This window comes from Oncorhynchus keta, chromosome 31 (assembly GCF_023373465.1).
Source record: "Oncorhynchus keta strain PuntledgeMale-10-30-2019 chromosome 31, Oket_V2, whole genome shotgun sequence".
Lineage (NCBI taxonomy): Eukaryota > Metazoa > Chordata > Actinopteri > Salmoniformes > Salmonidae > Oncorhynchus > Oncorhynchus keta.
In genome coordinates, this window is record NC_068451.1 from 4,839,733 (window position 1) to 4,860,602 (window position 20,870).

The window sequence follows — 20,870 nt, forward strand, 5'->3', positions numbered from 1 at the left end:
CAATGCTTCCCACAGTTGTGTCAAGTTGGCTGGATGTTCTTTGGGTGGTGGACCATTCTTGATGCACACGGGAAACTGTTGAGTGTGAAAAACCCAGCAGCGTTGCAGTTCTTGACACACTCAAACCGGTGCGCCTGGCACCTTCTACCAGACCCTGTTCAAAAGCACTTAAATATGTTGTCTTGGATTCAACTGGCCAGTCTATGTCTCTACCTTCTCGCCCTTTGTGCTGTTGTCTGTGCCCAACAATGGTTGTACCCTCTTTTGTGCTGCTGCCATGTTGAGTTGCTACCATGTTGTTGTCATGTTGTGTTGCTACCGTGCTGTGTTGCCATGTTGTTGTCATACGTCTCTTCGTGTAGTGTTGTCTCTCTTTTCGTGATTTTTGAGTTTTGTCCTATATTTTCTATTTAATTCATTTTTAATCCCAGGCCCCCGTCCCCGCAGGAGGCATTTTGCCTTTTGGTAGGCCGTTATTGTAAATAACAATTTGTTCTTAACTGACTTGCCTCGTTAAACAAAGGTTAAATAAAATAAATAAATTGTTAGAAAGAGCAGGTGTGCCTAATGCTTTGTACACTCAGTGTATATACTCCACTGCATCAGAGTCGGCTCTCACTCCATCTCACATGACAATGTCCTCCACTGTACAGTATGATACAATGCTCTCCTCCTGCGGCTGATCTTATTACCCCCCCCATCTCCCTGCGAACGGCCATGATGGGGGGCCATTTATCTCACTCCGCCGGCTACCACAATAATATAAATCAAGAATTTCCCCCCAAATATAACAATATTTGTATTTGGGGGGAGGGGGGGGGGGGGTGGGTGGAGTAGAAGGGGGTTATAATTGATGACCACAGCTGTGCTAATTAAAAGCAATGGAAGTTTCATTAATCTTGGTCAGGAGGGAGGATGCGGAGGTGGCGGTACGGTGGCTGTAACGTTTTCCGTTACCCCGGGGCCAGGCCTGGCCATCCTCTTGAGTCTGCCGCTACCATGTCCTACTCGTCAGTCAGGTGATTTTGGGCCATTGTTGAGTTTATTAAAGCAGGTTCATGTGATACGCCCATTAATAATCACAACAAAAGCCCTGCTCTCTCTCTCCCTCTCTGTATGGCCCCCTTCTCTCTCTTTCCCTCTCTCTCTCTGTGTGTGCGGCCCTCTCCACTGCCACACCACTCAGCTGAGCAGCAACACAATGGAGGGAACAATTAGCCATGTTTACTGCAATGTCCAGGAATAGAGAGAAAATTGCTTTCTTCTGTCTTGTTTTTGTTGGTGCTTTTTCTTTGCAGAGACAGAGAGAGACAGAGACCGAGAGAGAGAGAGAGAGACAGAGACCGAGAGAGAGACAGAGACAGAGACCGAGAGAGAGACAGAGAGAGAGAGAGAGAGAGAGAGAGAGAGAGAGAGAGAGAGAGAGAGAGAGAGAGAGAGAGAGAGAGAGAGAGAGAGAGAGACAGAGAGAGAGAGAGAGACGAGAGAGAGAGAGAGAGAGAGACAGAGACAGAGACCGAGAGAGAGAGAGAGAGAGAGAGAGACAGAGACCAGAGAGAGAGAGAGAGAGAGAGAGAGAGAGAGAGAGAGAGAGAGAGAGAGAAAGAGAAAGAGAGACAGAGACAGAGACAGAGACAGAGACAGAGACAGAGAGAGAGAGAGAGAGAGAGAGAGAGAGAGAGAGAGAGAGAGAGAGAGAGAGGGAGAGAGAGACAGAGAGAGACAGAGAGAGACAGAGACCGAGAGAGAGAGAGAGACCGAGAGAGAGAGACCGAGAGAGAGAGAGAGAAAAAAAAACAGCATCAGCTATAACTAATAGTTCTCATTCTACTTTCCTTGTGCTACTTTTCATGCATCCAAAACCACTTCTCTGAGAATGGTCAATGACCTTCATATGAGAAAGAATACTGGACCATAATCCCTAGATTTTCCCAACGGGCAGATACCTAGTTAAAATGACCTCATAAAATGACCTCATGCCATCATTTTGACCGGTTCCTTGCTGTAACGACGTATTTTCAACCAGTCTTTCATAATGACGTCATTTCAACCAGTCTTTCATAATGACGTCATTTCAACCAGTCTTTCATAATGACGTCATTTCAACCAGTCTTTCATAATGACGTCATTTCAACCAGTCTTTCATAATGACGTCATTTCAACCAGTCTTTCATAATGACGTCATTTCAACCAGTCTTTCATAATGACGTAATTTCCACCAGTCTTTCATAAATGACGTCATTTCAACCAGTGTTTCATAAATGACGTCATTTCAACCAGTCTTTCATAATGACGTCATTTCAACCAGTCTTTCATAATGACATCATTTCAACCAGTCTTTCATAATGACGTCATTTCAACCAGTCTTTCACAATGACGTCATTTCAACCAGTCTTTCACAATGACGTCATTTCAACCAGTCTTTCATAATGACGTCATTTCAACCAGTCTTTCATAATGACGTCATTTCCACCAGTCTTTCATAATGACGTCATTTCAACCAGTCTTTCATAATGACGTAATTTCAACCAGTCTTTCATAATGACGTCATTTCAACCAGTCTTTCATAATGACGTCATTTCAACCAGTCTTTCATAATGACGTAATTTCCACCAGTCTTTCATAATGACGTAATTTCAACCAGTCTTTCATAATGACGTCATTTCAACCAGTCTTTCATAATGACGTCATTTCAACCAGTCTTTCATAATGACGTCATTTCAACCAGTCTTTCATAATGACATCATTTCAACCAGTCTTTCATAATGACGTCATTTCAACCAGTCTTTCATAATGACGTCATTTCAACCAGTCTTTCATAATGACGTCATTTCAACCAGTCTTTCATAATGACGTCATTTCAACCAGTCTTTCAAAATGACGTCATTTCAACCAGTCTTTCACAATGACGTCATTTCAACCAGTCTTTCACAATGACGTCATTTCAACCAGTCTTTCATAATGACGTCATTTCAACCAGTCTTTCACAATGACGTCATTTCAACCAGCTTCTTGTTGTAATGATACGTTATTATTTCAACCAGTTTTGAACACTCAGTCCATCTAGCTTACAGCTAAAGACCTTACATCATGTGACACACAAGCTAGTTCACTAATCACCATCATATTGTTTACTGTTCTAGCAGTACGACAGAGTCAGAATACCAAGAGCCGGCTGCGCACACTAAAGACCGAGTAATGGATGCTCCACGTTAACTTTAGTTCCTCAACCACGACTCCCAAACGCAATTACGAGCACCCTCGGCATCTGTGAGAAGTAGGCAGTGTGTGTGTGTGTGTGTGTGTGTGTGTGTGTGTGTGTGTGTGTGTGTGTGTGTGTGTGTGTGTGTGTGTGTGTGTGTGTGTGTGTGTGTGTGTGTGTGTGTGTGTGTGTGTGTGTGTGTGTGTGTGTGTGTGTGCGCATGTGTGCGCATGTGTGCGCATGTGGCGTGGAGGGAGAGTTGTGAAAAGACCCGGGACATTTATTTAATCATGTAATATCTGAGGAATTGGAACGAGACATACACTTTGTACCATTATAAATTTGCAGCGCTTTAGCGGGAAGATGAGGGATTTGGCTTCACAGCAAAAGAAAATAGAGGGAGGAAGTACCTGGATGTGTGTGTGTGTGTAATGCATCGCTCTAAGTATCTGTGAGTGTGTGTTGTTCGGCATAGAGCAACAGCCTGCTGTCACATATAGTATCTCTATGCATCTGTAGGACAGTGAACAATGCACTGTTGTGAGCGAGACTCTGGGCAGGCACACAGGGGCACACACACACACACACACACACAATAACAATTCTCCACTAATTTACACATGAATACAAAGACACACACAACTGCATTTATTTTCAGCAAACTTAACATGATTAAATATTTGTATGAACATAACAAGATTCAGCAACTGAGACATAATCTGAACAAGTTCCACAAAAATGTGACTAACATAAATGGAATAATGTGTCCCTGAACAAAGAGGGGGTCAAAATCAAAAGTAGCAGTCAGTATCTGGTGTGGCCACCAGCTGCATTAAGTACTGCAGTGCATCTCCTCCTAATAGACTGCACCAGATTTGCCAGTTCTTGCTGTGAGATGTTACCCCACTCTTCCACCAAGGCACCTGCAAGTTCCCAGACATTTCTGGGGGGAATGGCCTTAGCCCTCACCCTCCAATCCAACAGGTCCCAGACGTGCTCAATGGGATTGAGATCCGGGCTCTTCGCTGGTCTAGGAAATTACGCAGAGAACGAGCAGTACAGTACAGTATGGCTGGTGACATAGCTAGCTACATAGCCGTCTTTGTATCAAAGATAATTGTGTAGTCTAGAGCGATTTTCTAGGTTAGCTAGCCAGCTATTGTCGTTCTTTTAACGCAACGTAACGTAATCAACACTGCTAGCTAGCCAGCTAGCCCCCGAATAGCAGCACTGTAGAAACTATTACACTCAACGGAACGACTTGATTAGTGTAGTGTCAACAACGCAGCCACTGCCAGCTAGCCTACAAAGTCAACAACGCAGCCACTGCCAGCTAGCCTACTTCAGCAGTACTGTATCATTTTAATCATTTTAGTCAATAAGATTCTTGCTACGTAAGCTTAACTTTCTGAACATTCGAGACGTGTAGTCCACTTGTCATTCCAATCTCCTTTGCATTAGCGTAGCCTCTTCTGTAGCCTGTCAACTATGTGTCTGTCTATCCCTGTTCTCTCCTCTCTGCACAGACCATACAAACGCTCCACACCGCGTGGCCGCGGCCACCTAATCTGGTGGTCCCAGCGCGCACGACCCACGTGGAGTTCAGGTCTCCGGTAGCCTCTGGAACTGCCGATCTGCGGCCAACAAGGCAGAGTTCATCTCAGCCTATGCCTCCCTCCAGTCCCTCGACTTCTTGGCACTGACGGAAACATGGATCACCACAGATAACACTGCCACTCCTACTGCTCTCTCTTCGTCCGCCCACGTGTTCTCGCACACCCCGAGAGCTTCTGGTCAGCAGGGTGGTGGCACCGGGATCCTCATCTCTCCCAAGTGGTCATTCTCTCTTTCTCCCCTTACCCATCTGTCGCCACCTTTGAATTCCATGCTGTCACAGTTACCAGCCCTTTCAAGCTTAACATCCTTATCATTTATCGCCCTCCAGGTTCCCTCGGAGAGTTCATCAATGAGCTTGATGCCTTGATAAGCTCCTTTCCTGAGGACGGCTCACCTCTCACAGTTCTGGGCGACTTTAACCTCCCCACGTCTACCTTTGACTCATTCCTCTCTGCCTCCTTCTTTCCACTCCTCTCCTCTTTTGACCTCACCCTCTCACCTTCCCCCCCTACTCACAAGGCAGGCAATACGCTCGACCTCATCTTTACTAGATGCTGTTCTTCCACTAACCTCATTGCAACTCCCCTCCAAGTCTCCGACCACTACCTTGTATCCTTTTCCCTCTCGCTCTCATCCAACACTTCCCACACTGCCCCTTCTCGGATGGTATCGCGCCGTCCCAACCTTCGCTCTCTCTCCACCGCTACTCTCTCCTCTTCCATCCTATCATCTCTTCCCTCTGCTCAAACCTTCTCCAACCCATCTCCTGATTCTGCCTCCTCAACCCTCCTCTCCTCCCTTTCTGCATCCTTTGACTCTCTATGCCCCCTATCCTCCAGGACGGCTCGGTCCTCCCCTCCCGCTCCGTGGCTCGACGACTCATTGCGAGCTCACAGAACAGGGCTCCGGGCAGCCGAGCGGAAATGGAGGAAAACTCGCCTCCCTGCGGACCTGGCATCCTTTCGCTCCCTCCTCTCTACATTTTCCTCTTCTGTCTCTGCTGCTAAAGCCACTTTCTACCACTCTAAATTCCAAGCTTCTGCCTCTAACCCTAGGAAGCTCTTTGCCACCTTCTCCTCCCTCCTGAATCCTCCCCCCTCCTCCCTCTCTGCAGATGACTTTGTCAACCATTTTGAAAAGAAGGTCGACGACATCCGATCCTCGTTTGCTAAGTCAAACGACACCGCTGGTTCTGCTCACACTGCCCTACCCTGTGCTCTGACCTCTTTCTCCCCTCTCTCTCCAGATGAAATCTCGCGTCTTGTGACGGCCGGCCGCCCAACAACCTACCCGCTTGACCCTATCCCCACCTCTCTTCTCCAGACCATTTCCGGAGACCTTCTCCCTTACCTCACCTCGCTCATCAACTCATCCCTGACCGCTGGCTACGTCCCTCCCGTCTTCAAGAGAGCGAGAGTTGCACCCCTTCTGAAAAAACCTACACTCGATCCCTCCGATGTCAACAACTACAGACCAGTATCCCTTCTCTCTTTTCTCTCCAAAACTCTTGAGCGTGCTGTCCTTGGCCAGCTCTACCGCTATCTCTCTCAGAATGACCTTCTTGATCCAAATCAGTCAGGTTTCAAGACTAGTCATTCAACTGAGACTGCTCTTCTCTGTATCACGGAGGCGCTCCGCACCGCTAAAGCTAACTCTCTCTCCTCTGCTCTCATCCTTCTAGACCTATCGGCTGCCTTCGATACTGTGAACCATCAGATCCTCCTCTCCACCCTCTCCGAGTTGGGCATCTCCGGCGCGGCCCACGCTTGGATTGCGTCCTACCTGACAGGTCGCTCCTACCAGGTGGCGTGGCGAGAATCTGTCTCCTCACCACGCGCTCTCACCACTGGTGTCCCCAGGGCTCTGTTCTAGGCCCTCTCCTATTCTCGCTATACACCAAGTCACTTGGCTCTGTCATAACCTCACATGGTCTCTCCTATCATTGCTATGCAGACGACACACAATTAATCTTCTCCTTTCCCCCTTCTGATGACCAGGTGGCGAATCGCATCTCTGCATGTCTGGCAGACATATCAGTGTGGATGACGGATCACCACCTCAAGCTGAACCTCGGCAAGACGGAGCTGCTCTTCCTCCCGGGAAGGACTGCCCGTTCCATGATCTCGCCATCACGGTTGACAACTCCATTGTGTCCTCCTCCCAGAGCGCTAAGAACCTTGGCGTGATCCTGGACAACACCCTGTCGTTCTCAACTAACATCAAGGCGGTGGCCCGTTCCTGTAGGTTCATGCTCTACAACATCCGCAGAGTACGACCCTGCCTCACACAGGAAGCGGCGCAGGTCCTAATCCAGGCACTTGTCATCTCCTGTCTGGATTACTGCAACTCGCTGTTGGCTGGGCTCCCTGCCTGTGCCATTAAACCCCTACAACTCATCCAGAACGCCGCAGCCCGTCTGGTGTTCAACCTTCCCAAGTTCTCTCACGTCACCCCGCTCCTCCGCTCTCTCCACTGGCTTCCAGTTGAAGCTCGCATCCGCTACAAGACCATGGTGCTTGCCTACGGAGCTGTGAGGGGAAACGGCACCTCAGTACCTCCAGGCTCTGATCAGGCCCTACACCCAAACAAGGGCACTGCGTTCATCCACCTCTGGCCTGCTCGCCTCCCTACCACTGAGGAAGCACAGTTCCCGCTCAGCCCAGTCAAAACAGTTCGCTGCTCTGGCCCCCCAATGGTGGAACAAACTCCCTCACGACGCCAGGACAGCGGAGTCAATCACCACCTTCCGGAGACACCTGAAACCCCACCTCTTTAAGGAATACCTAGGATAGGATAAGTAATCCTTCTCACCCCCCTTTTAAGATTTAGATGCACTATTGTAAAGTGACTGTTCCACTGGATGTCATAAGGTGAATGCACCAATTTGTAAGTCGCTCTGGATAAGAGCGTCTGCTAAATGACTTAAATGTAAATGTAATGTCAGGATGAGCCTGCAGGAAGGGTACCACATGAGAGAGGAGGATGTCTTCCCTGTAAAGCACAGAGTTGAGATTGCCTGCAATGACAACAAGCTCAGTCCGATGATGCTGTGACATACCGCTCCAGACCATGATGGACCCTCCACCTCCAAATCGATCACGTTCCAGAGTACAGGCCTCGGTGTAACGATCGTTTCTTCAATGATAAACGGGAATCCTACCATCATCCCTGGTAAGACAAAACCACGACTTGTCAGCGAAGAGCACTTTTTGCCATTCCTGTCTGGTCCAGCGACGGTGGGTTTGTGCCCATAGGTGAATTTGTTGCCGGTGATGTCTGGTGAGGACCTGCCTTACAAAAGGCCTACAAGCCCTCAGTCCAGCCTATCTCAGCCTATTGTGGACAGTCTAAGCAGTGATTGAGGGACTGTGCATTCCTGGTGTAACTCGGGCAGTTGTTGTTGCCATCCTGTACCTGTCCTGCAGGAGTGATGCTCGGATGTACCGATCCTGTGCAGGTGTTGTTACACGTGGTCTGCCAATGCGAGGACGATCAGCTGTCCGTCCCATCTACCTGTAGCACTGTCTTAGGCGTCTCACAGTACGGACATTGCAATTTATTGGCCTGGCCACATCTGCCATCCTGCCTCCTTGCAGCATGCCTAAGGCACGTTCACGCAGATGAGCTGGGACACTGGGCATCTTTCTTTGGTGTTTTTCAGAGTCAGTAGAAAGGCCTCTTTAGTGTCCTAAGTTTTCATAACTGTGACCTTAATTGCCTACCGCCTGTAAGCTGTTAGTGTCTTAACGACCGTTCCACAGGTGCATGTTCTTTAATTGTTTACGGTTCACTGAACAAGCATGGGAAACAGAGTTTAAAACCTTTACAATGAAGATCTGTGAAGTTATTTGGATTTTTACAAATTATCTTTGAAAGACAGGATCCTGAAAAAGGGCCGTTTATTTTTTTGCTGAGTTTACACACACACACACACACACACACACACACACACACACACACACACACACACACACACACACACAACTCCCCCCCTAAAAAACAATCTCTCAAACCCATTGTAATACAATTATAGAATTGATTACTACCTTGACCTGCAGTGCCCAACAAAACAATATCAGGAGAAAATAACAAGCTAAGTCTAATAACTTGTCATTTGTATTGAGCTGAAACAGCAGCAAACACAGTCAGATATACATTCACTCAATAAAATCCTGCAGTGTACCGTGTGGGTCATTTCAAATCCCCCTGTGCCAATGGAAATGAGAAACACACACACGTGCACACACACACACAGAGACACAGAAAGAGAAAGGTGCACTAGCACACACGCACACACAGTGTTGGGTCATGGGGACAGCGGTAGCTGAGAGCCAGGTGTGACCTGCCTGCCCAGGTGCTCAGGAAAACCGCTGTTAACAGCCACGATTGATGATCTAATCAAACTGTCACCGCGGCGATCGGTGGCGGGAAGGGCAGAGTGGGGGGTGGGGGCCCTCTGGGTGGGGAGAATATCCAGGAGGCCTGTGCATGCTTACCGTTAGCCCAAATTGAGAGTGACAGTCTCAATAGTGAGAAGGCTTTTTCCCCCCTAAGTAATGGAGGAAACAACTCCAGAGGCCTTCCGGAGGATGTCACATAATCAAGGAGACCCTCTCGTTCTTTTTTTCTCTCTCGAACCATTTCGGCTCAGGGTTTTTTTGAATTCGGAAAACAAAACTTGGGGAGATGATTTGATACTCGGGCCGAACAAACCACCCGCTGTACGCCGCAAAGTTGATTATGACATGTCTATTCTTGGACCTCCTTAACCCACACGCTATGCTCTCTCTCGCAGCCCTACACACGCACACACACACGCGCACACGCACACACACACGCACACACACACACATGCACACACGCGCACACACACACACACACGCGCGCACACACACACACACACAGTATTGCGCCCACTATACACACACATGCACACCCGGCAACGCAAACCTGACCAACGAGCTGAATCAATCTGCCCACCATGCACCGTACAGTAAGTGAAGAGTCACACGCATGATGAAAACTGTGTTAGAGATCTTATCCACTGTCTCTCACTATGGTTAACCAGCTTGAACACAGGTACCACATGCTAATATGTATCTCCTATGTGCCCGTGTGGGCGGATCGGCACGAAAAAATATAAACATCTTAATACATCAATACAACATCAGGAAGTGATGATAAATCCATTAACACGCTAACAAACGAGGAAAACGTCCAAAGTTTGAGAAACTTGTCATAATTGATATTGTCAGCCGCGACGGGTTCGTGCGCCGGTATCTTTTTTTCGGCGCTAATCACCTTCTCCAGGATATGTCCACGGCTCCTCCGTTCAGCTCGCATTAGTTTAATCGCTGCTTAGCTAATTCATTGATTCATTGGTTCATTAGTGAGGCCTGGCAACATCCATTCCTTGTGACAGTGACAGTCTGACGTTTCAATTGAGAAAGGCAGAAAGAAGTAGCCCACATGGAGTTGCAGGGAGTCGCGGTAAGGGTACTCTGACCTCTCGTCAATTAGCCACACAATGCTAGCTCTTCCACTTGTGCTCTTGTCATAAATTAGACGGCGGCTGAGCTGAGCGCATTCTCTTCTCTCGTGGTTTCTGCTAACGCTAGTTGATGACATCATTCCTAGACTGAAAGTTAGAGGCTTGGGAGATGGATTGGGAGGTCTGGCAGAGAGTAGCTAGTCTACTGGTCTGTCCAAATGTCTATACTAGGGGGATACCTAGTCAGTTGAACAATTGAATGCATTCAACCCGAAATGTTTAATCGATGTGTACGTCGTCACCGGCGCCCGGGGAGCAGTTGTTGTGGGGGTTAACTGCCTTGCTCAAGGGCAGAACGGCAGATTTTTCCACCTTGCCGGCTCAGGGATTCAAAACAGCGACCTTTGTGTTACTGGCCCAATGCTCTACATTGCTTCATACTAAGTGCTAGTGTGGATATTGGAACAACGATATTGGAACAAGACCCATATTCATAAAGTCTCTCAGATAATGAGTGCTGATTTAGGATCATGCTATTGCTATATTATGCTATATTACATTACAACTAGTTTAGACCTAGACTAAACTGCTGCTGGTCGTTAGGCCGACTGGTCTGTCTGACTGATAACAACATTCAGATGATTTCATCACGGGAAGATTTGTTGCATATGAGGAACTCAGGTTTTCAGAACGCAGCCGTGTACACAGTGGTGGAAGAAGTACCTAATTGTCATACTTGAGTAAAAGTAAAGATACCTTAATAGAAAATGACTCAAGTAAAAGTGAAAGTCACCCAGTAAAATCCTACTTGAGTAAAAGTTTTTTAAAGTATTTGGTTTTTAAATATACTTAAGTATCAACGCTAAATGTAATTGCTAAAATATACTTAAGTATCAAAAGTAAAAAATAAATCATTTCAAATTCCGGACAGCATGATTTTCTTGTTTTTTAAATTTACGGACTGCCATGGGAACACTCAGACATAATTTACAAACAAAGCTTTTGTGTTAAGTGAGTCCGCCAGATCAGATGCAGTACGGATGACCAGGGATTTTCTCTTTAAGTGCGGGAATTAGACCACTTTCCTGTCCTGCTAAGAATTCAAAACAAGTACTTCTGGGTGTCAGGAAAAATATGGAGTAGTGAAAGTAATCAAAAATATAAATAGTAAAGTCAAGTACAGACACCAACAAAAACTACTTAAGTAGTACTTTAAAGTATTTTTTACTTATGTACTTTACACCACGCGTGTACACACGCACAAACACGCACAAACACGCACGTCGCCAGCCTGCACCATATGCCCATGACAAGTGCATAAAACCATTCTCCAGCGATCGCACAGGCCAACCCATAAAAACGTAATGCACCTAATTTTCCAGTAATCAAACTTTTATAGACTGCAATGGCTTTCAGACTAACACATTTCTAATTAGCGTTTAATTTCAATGGCAATATTAACGCGATCCCTCATTCGGCGCCGACCGTTCATCCCTCATGAAATATTGAGTAGGGTAAACAGAGGCCGTGTCCACTGGCGCCTGTTCAAACAAACACACAGCAACACAAAAAGGTGAGCGATGGGCCACTACGCCCTCTCTACTACACACCAGCCACAGGAGACTGACTCAGGGAAACCCGTTTACCACAGTGGCAGTGACTGTTGCTGCAGTTCAAAGCCTTTAAAATGCACAAACACATATCTGCATTGTGCATTCAGCCCCTATGGTCGTAATATAGGATATGGTTGTGTTCATTAGGGCACCCAATGGAAAATGTAAGCTTTTGTATTGGACAAGTCCAGGTAGTCCCTCCCTGTTTCAGTCTTCTTTCCTCCGTTTGGTGCCTAATGAACATGGCCCTGTGACTGTCATATCATACTTGTTCTGGGTGCCAAGCCATTGTCTGTGTACAGTAAGCAGTGATTGCCTAACCATGACACCATTACTCTTGGGTGGTAACAATTCAATTCAGAGCTGATACTGACAGGTAAGGGAGACAGGGAGAAACAGGGGGAGATGGATTCATTCTTAAAAATGAAGAGGATGGATTTAATCCAAAGAATTAAGGGCAACAATATTTCTCTCTTAACCTCGTCCTCTCGCCACAGCACCGTTCTAGAGAGTAAACACACACACACACGCACGCACACACACACTCTAATGTAATTTGACCCCTGTGAGTGTGGCAGGGCTTTGGACTCTGTGTGGTACACATTGCCACCGTGCTGCTACCCTGCAGGACTCTTCCGCCCCCTCTGCCCCTGTCCAGTCTGCCCCGTCCCAGTCCACAGCGACCGGGCAATATGGCTACACCGCACGGCATACTGGGAAGCGGCTGTGAGCCCAGAACCTGGTGCTGCCAAGCCAGATGCCCGCTCTGCCACCCTCGGCCTCTGGCACAGACAAGCTGCCTGTACCTGAGCAGCACTGCAGTAGAGTGTGGTTGTGACAGACAAGCTGCCCGTACCTGAGCAGCACTGCAGTAGAGTGTGGTTGTGAACACACCACATACATGTCTTTGTTGAACCATCATGCAGTATTAATACCTAATGTCAGCTAGGCTAACTCATTATTTGTTTCCTCTCTCCTTGGTGATGTGTGTACTGTATGTGATATTGGCTTGGCTACTAGGGCTGACCCCAAAGATTTGAAGAATTAGGATTTGATCGGTTCGACTCACATTTAGCTGATTTGAGTAGGGGAGAGTGGGGTAAGCTGAGCCATTTTTTACATTCTGCATCATTCTGTCAAGGGAAATATAGTATTCTTTCTAAGAAAGATATTGACATACTGATATTTCAGGCTGTTGTGTATCCCTGGAAAGACATCAGAATTCACGCAAACATTACAGTTTTGAAAACAAAGCTTGTCCCAAAAATTGTACTGGCACAACTTAAGTTGAGCCACTGGACAGGGTAAATTAAGCCGCCTACACATTTCTGTACTGAATAAAATATGACCTCTTTTTAAACCCATGCCTACGTCATTTCCCAACCACAATTCAACACAATCACTTTTCTGTCTTTGATTAATTTTAAGCATCTATTAACACAGGCTTGGCGCCTAAAAAAATACACTTCGTTACCTCATATCCCAGTGATAATTCCTTGCATTACACCTGGGAAGAAAACGCTTCAATTTGCTCAATTTGCCATTGGTTCAACCGTTGGCTCAATTTACCACATGGACTTTGGCTCAACTTACCCCAAGGTAATCATTTTGACTATATTAGCCCACTCAGCTACAAGAACACACTTTCATGCTAGGTTTAGGACCTCAATTTGAAGCTTTTAGAGACTCCCAACTGATGTATAGAACAATCTTAAAATGATCTACTTTGGTTTAGACATAAGCATCATGGAACCTCTAACACAATCAATTCATTTGACATGGTGAAAATCTGTTTTTTTGGACCTAACTTGCTTATCACTTTTCCCATGTGGTTTCCCATGTGGTTTCCCATGTGGTTTCCCATGTGGTTTCTTCCTTCACAGAGTCCAAGAAATTGATGACCTCTTCCTAGATCTAGATGATGATTCATTTTGTGTATGGCTTCCTAGAAACAAGGGCGGCTCAACGTACCCCTTTGGCTTAACTTACCCCACTGTCCCCTGTTTTATCATGGAGCAGGAGCCACGGGCGCAAGTCTATCAACATACCAGAGTGCCAAGAAAGCCCCCAAATGTGTCTGTGGCAGAGGGACAGGACAAAGCCATAAGAGATTTGATCAGTCATAGTGTTGTTGTTTTTAAAAAAATGTTTTACATATTTGCAGAATCGTTGAATATTAGTTTCTAAATGACAAATCTGATTCAAATAAAAAAATTGTGATTTGGGGATCGCCTTATTGGCTAAATACAGTAAGTGGACATGAATGAACATACCCAGCAAAAGTAATGGTTGTTCTGTGTCGTGGTCAATTTTTCTTTTTCCAATGTTACTGCCCCACATTGATAGTTCTTATGAAAACCTTTTCACCAACTTTATCAGTTAAATAAATAGGACTCACTTGGCTGTCAACACGCCCATTTAATGAGTGAGGAGTGTATTAGTTCAAACGCTTTATTATTATAAATGGGAAAATGGGGGGTAGTTTTACAATTGCCTAAAAAAACATGGGTACCTTAGACTGGTCAGTCATCTTTGAACACTTTGTTTTTAAATTGCTCAAAATTACGTTCAATTAAGGCGAGGTCACTGCCGTCAATCACAACAGCAAAACTCTGCCTCGTTCAATTGTTGGTTTAGGTGCATTTACATCTTTCAAACCAGCAACACACAAGCCTCTCTCACTCACAGAGACTCAAACACACACACACGACACAGATACATGTCACACACACACGCACGCACGCACACACACACACACGAGACAGATACATGTCACACACACACACGCGCACGCACGCACACACACACAACACAGATACATGTCACGCACACACACGCACACGACACACATACATGTCACACACACACGCACGCACGCACACGCACGCACACACACACACACACACACACACACACACACACACACACACACACACACACACACACACACACACACACACACACACACACACACACGCACACGCACACGCACACGCACACGCACACACAAACATTTCTGTATACCCGCAACAACATCTACTAAACAATTGTATGTGAACAATACAATTTGATTTGACACACACGTAGACCTAGGCCTACTCCACCAAGCTATTGAATTGTAGGTATATATATTCATTATTGTTTCATTTATCTCACACATTTCACTCTGTCAAATTGCAGGGATAGTTCACCCAAATGATACAACGACTTACTGGGTTTCCTGTAAGCAGCCAACGGGGAAGGTAAGAAAACAAACCATGCCTTGGTTTTGTATCTCTGGCCACTGTCTTCAAACGCTTATGTTGTAGCATTTGTGGCCCAAAACCAAAGCAAGTCACTATACCTGATATTAGCATTTCTCGCACTTCAGCGAGCTACACACATTTTCTTAAGACACTTTTGATGATGATTTGGACATGAAACACGTCTTGCATCAGCTCGGATCCACAAATGCTACACAAAAGTTAGCAAAAACATATAAAATGAGAATTGCACAGAACCATACGCATCAAACCTTGGTTTAGTATATTCATAAATAGCCCAGAGCGTATTAAATCTCTTCTCAGGGACCTGCAACCATCTCATGTAATTGATATATTACCTGGCGGTGGTCTACCTCTTGGTCTTCCTCAAGAACAAGTGGCGTGTAATTGATATAGTCCAGACCTGCACTCCAAACAGCAAACGGTGCCAACACATTTGTAGTCACACGCTTGATGTAATCATTGCATGCTAGGAATATAGGACCAAATACTACACTTTTGACTACTTCAACAGACATATACGACTTTTGGTCCCCTAAAATAGGGGGACTACGACCCGATATGGAAGAAAATACCCCTCAAATTAAAGCTGACAGTCTGCACTTTAACCTCACAGTCATTGTATCATTTCACATCCAAAGTGCTGGAGTACAGAGCCTAAACAACAACAAAAAATGTGTTACTGTTCCAATACTTTTGGAGCTCACTGTATATTTGACTACCGAAAGGACAAATCCACAAAGAAATGGTTCATTGACCACAAAAAAAATCAACATTTTGGCATTTTGTTTGAATTGAAGAGGCGAGTCCATAAGAGCAGATGAGGATATCAAGGATTTGGAAATATTATGTATGGAGGAATGGTCTGAGATCCCTCCCAACGTGGTCTCCAATCTCATAAAACATTATAGAAAAAGACTCAGTGCCATTATCCTCGCAAGGGGAGGGTGGCGGAGTAAACCGGGGTGCCAGGTATTTTGACCCCTTTCTTTAAAAAAATAAAATAAAATGTTTGTACTAGTTAAACTATATTTCCAAAATATGATAATTTTCCCACAAAATGTTGTGTAATATATATAGGTAACTGCCAAAATTTAGGAAACACGAAGATAACGTGCCTTAATAGGGGGTTGCGCCGCCACCACGAGCCAGAACAGCTTCAATGTACCTTGGCATAGATTCTACAAGTGTCTGAACTCTATTGGAGGGATGCGACAGAATTATTCTGCAAGAAACTCCATCATTTGTTGAAGGTGGTGGAAAACTGTCTCAGGCACCGCTCCAGTATCTACCATAAGTGTTCAATTGGGTTTGAAATTTAGTGACACACACACACACACACACACACACACACACACACACACACACACACACACACACACACACACACACACACACACACACACACACACACACACACACACACACACACACACACACACACACACACACACACACAGATCTCTTCTAGGTTTGGAAGCCAAAATAATGGGCAACTGGGCATTTTGATGCATGCTTAATTAACTCAGGAACCACACATGTGCGGGGGTACCTGCTCTCAATATACTTCGTAACCCTCATTTACTCAAGTGTTTCTTCTGTTTTGGCAGTTACCTGTAGCTCAGTGTTTGTATTCTTTATTTGATTCAGTCTTTTTTGCTCATCTTCATCAAGGGTGCCAATAAATCTAGACCTGACTGTATATCCACACATAGACAGACACAAAAGTAGGCAGACCTCCAAACTACCCACAGTGCCATGCAGTGAAGAATAGTGGTGAATGAAACCGGGACCCAGATGTGTCATATTAGAACAGGCCAGAACTCCTCCCTCTTTCTCTCTCTCTCTCCCTCCCTCCCTCTCCCTCCCTCTCTCAACCTGTCATGGAGGCTGGAGTTTGTCATCTTACCTCCGGATCCTGTGCCCATCCCAGCCCAGCCCATTTCTCCCCCCCCACCCAAAATAACCTGTTTTTCCAGAGCCCAGACAAACCAAGCTAACTGGAGCTGGGCACCACGACTAGTCAGGTCTCTCCGCTCGTCCTCCTCCCCTCCCTTCTCTCGTCGTCCTCCTCCCCTCCCTTCTCTCGTCCTCCTCCCCTCCCTCCTCTTCTCTTCCTTTGACTAACAGATCTCCCCAGTGTTCTAAAAATACCAGGTGAATAGGGCCGTGGAGATGGTGATGAAACAGCCTCTCTGACACTGTCCTGCTGCAATCCATCTCTCCCCTGCCTCCCCTGCCAGCCAGCATATGTTTGCAATTGGCTCCCCCACTCCCGCCAGCCCCCGGTCCCTCTACCTCCCTCCCTCTCCCCTTATCCCCTCTCGCCTGGTCCCCAGTTACCACTCCAGTCCCCTCTCCCCTCCTCCCCCCTTCTCCAGTCCCCAGCTACCCCTCGAGTCTCCAAGTCTGGGCTTTTCAAACTGGTGCAGTTATCAATCATTGGGCCAGCACTGTCAAGAGCTGGCTAAAACCACTGCCACTATACACTCTCCACATTCTCCCTTTTCTCTTTTTCTCTCTTCATGTCAGTCTGTCTCCATCAACTCTCCCCCCTCTCCCTCTCTCTCCTCACTTACACTCACCCAAATTTGTTCCACTTAATAAGCCCTCCCCAATGACCTTGTGCTAATTAAGCACTGCTGCGTTGGAAATATGATGGTTAATTAATGATGAGATAAATTCTGTCTCCAGGACTGTCAGAAAAATGATGACACCGTGTTTTACAGGTTTAAATAGAACAAACCTCATGGCCTCTCGCTGTGTGTGTGTGTGTGTGTGTGTGTGTGTGTGTGTGTGTGTGTGTGTGTGTGTGTGTGTGTGTGTGTGTGTGTGTGTGTGTGTGTGTGTGTGTGTGTGTGTGTGTGTGTGTGTGTGTGTGTGTGTGTGTGTGTGTAAGAGAGAGAGAGAAGCAGTAGAAAATAATGGTACAACACCGATGTCTGTATGCATACATGCACTTGGCTCGCTCACGTGCACATGCGTACAATACGTTTGTGTGTGTATGTATGTGTGTGATGTAATGGTATTGTATGGCAATGCGGTATGTTTTATGGGGCAGCAGGGTGACTATAGTTAGTTTTGGCAGAGACACACTCTGAATGTATGCACACATGACTGTAACGCTATAAATGGCAGGTAACACAAGCTCCACAAGGCCACTCCATTCATGCCTGTCGCTGGTGTGTGCGTGTGTGTGTTCGCGTTTGTGCACATGCGCGTGCTCTCTCCGACCTTTGCTGTAATGTCACCCTCTAATACCGAGCCAAGGACACAGAGGTCTTTCATTCAGACACAATCCACCTACAAACCCCACTGTGATTTCACTCACATTACCAACCAGCATCCTCAAACTACGAAACAAAAAAAGCCAAATGAACAAAATATCTGGCAATTCATCTTGAATAACATTCAGGGCGGCAGGTAGACTAGTGGTTAGAGCGTTGGGCCAGTAACCGAAAGGTTGCTAGATCGAATCCCCGAGCTGACAAGGTAAAAATACGTCGTTCTGCCCCTGAACAAGGCAGTTAACCCACTGTTCCCCAGTAGGCCGTCGTTGTAAATAAAAATGTGTTCTTAACTGACTTGCCTCGTTAAATAAAGGCACAAATGAAAAAAATATGTGGTACAAACCTTCCTGTCCTGGACAGTTTAGTTTGTCGTGTGCTGTTTTACGAGAATAAAGCAGACAAGTGAAATAGTTGTGGGATATGAGAATTTCTCTCCCAACGAGCAGCTGCCAGTCTGAATCCAGATAATAATGAGTGTGTATTTACAGGGGAGCATATGATGCGCCTACTCAAGCCCCTTGTCATATCTAATACGACATCCAATACGAATAGTCTCAATTTGAAAGGCGGTTTTCAGATGTAACACACAAAAAAAATGCAAGAGCTCTTAGTGGGTCCGTTTGACAGATTGAGGGGTGTTTAACGTCTCATTCTCGCATGCCATGGAGACTTCGCAACTTTGTCTTCATCACACACACACACACACATACATACACACACAACGCGGGCTGACAGTCGGGCCGCGTCGCTGACAGACAGACAGGGGCGCACTGGGAAAGTTTTACACACAACATCACGGAGAGAGATGGAGACATCACATCTTCCCAATCATACAGAGAGAGGGAGGAGAGGAGAGAGAGGGAGGGAGGAGGGGAACAGATTGACAAAGAGGGTGTGATATAAATACTGAGAGGGGGGGGGGGGCGGAGAGAGAGAGCGAGAGAGGGAGAGCGAGCGAGAGAGAGAGAAATGCAGAGAGACGGAGAGTGGTAAAGATAGTCAGTCCTACCTCTCTTTGGGCTGGCCCAGTCCATGTTTCCCCAACAGGTGAGTGCTCAGGTGCTTCTTCATCACAAAGGCCCACCTGGTCAGAGAGAGAACACAGGGGGGCAAAGGGTTAACAAAGAGGGCCTCTTTACCACAGTCAATGAAAGGGTTAACGGGGGGGGGGCAGACAGAGATGACTTTTTACAATAACTAGTCACGATTAGGGTTGCAAAACTTTCAATAAATTCCCTGCCTTTCCAGAAATCCTGGTTGGAGGATTACATATTTCCTGTTTATTCCTTCCTGATTCTGGAAAACTTGTAGTCAGGACAAAGCCACATGGATGCAGCAGGTTAACTAAGGCAATGGGTTTCACCCGTGTTCCTAAAGCCACACTGTGTTCCTAAGGCCACACTGTGTTCCTAAGGCCACACTGTGTTCCTAAAGCCACACTGTGTTCCTAAGGCCACACTGTGTTCCTAAGGCCACACTGTGTTCCTAAGGCCACACTGTGTTCCTAAGGCCACACTGTGTTCCTAAGGCCACACTGTGTTCCTAAAGCCACACTGTGTTCCTAAGGCCACACTGTGTTCCTAAGGCCACACTGTGTTCCTAAGGCCACACTGTGTTCCTAAGGCCACACTGTGTTCCTAAGGCCACACTGTGTTCCTAAGGCCACACTGTGTTCCTAAGGCCACACTGTGTTCCTAAGGCCACGCTGTGTTCCTAAGGCCACGCTGTGTTCCTAAGGCCACGCTGTGTTCCTAAGGCCACACTGTGTTCCTAAGGCCACACTGTGTTCCTAAAGCCACACTGTGTTCCTAAAGCCACACTGTGTTCCTAAAGCCACACTGTGTTCCTAAAGCCACACTGTGTTCCTAAAGCCACACTGTGTTCCTAAGGCCACACTGTGTTCCTAAATCCACACTGTGTTCCTAAAGCCACACTGTGTTCCTAAGGCCACACTGTGTTCCTAAGGCCACACAAAAAAATATGTTTTAAAACACTTCACAGATGAAAAAGAAAATGTTTTCTTATTGGTCTGGTAGTAACTCCCAGTTTTCCTCCGTTGAGTGCCTACTGAACATGGCCTTGGATATCCTGTCATTACAGCGATTCAAAATCAAAGAGAAGTGTGTCAACAATGACCCGGACTCATACACCCTCAAGTGCAAACTCACACAGACAGAAACACACAGGAAATATTTGAGACACCATTTCAAGACAATGTCCTGACCGTGTTCAAAGCCCTAAGTTTGTTCCATTCCCTTAACAGTTTGTGATGCCCTAATGGCGGGATGACAGGCCTAACGAGTCAGGGATCAGCCCCGTTTCTCTAGCGTGTCATCCTCTGGCCAGTTAATTCACCACCAGTAATCACATCCTATTACGGTGTGTCCTGCTGAC

The 20,870-nt window shown here is 46.3% G+C and overlaps 1 protein-coding gene across 2 annotated transcripts in view; it reads right to left on the reverse strand.

Annotated features, from left to right (window-relative positions):
* LOC118364027 (zinc finger protein 407-like) overlaps positions 1-20,870 on the reverse strand; it is a 205,493-nt gene that overhangs the window by 108,774 nt on the left and 75,849 nt on the right. For both annotated transcript variants that reach the window (XM_052489340.1, XM_052489341.1), the window contains exon 4: positions 19,486-19,560. In XM_052489340.1, coding sequence (XP_052345300.1) covers positions 19,486-19,560 — 75 coding nt within the window. The remainder of the gene's footprint in view (positions 1-19,485; positions 19,561-20,870) is intronic.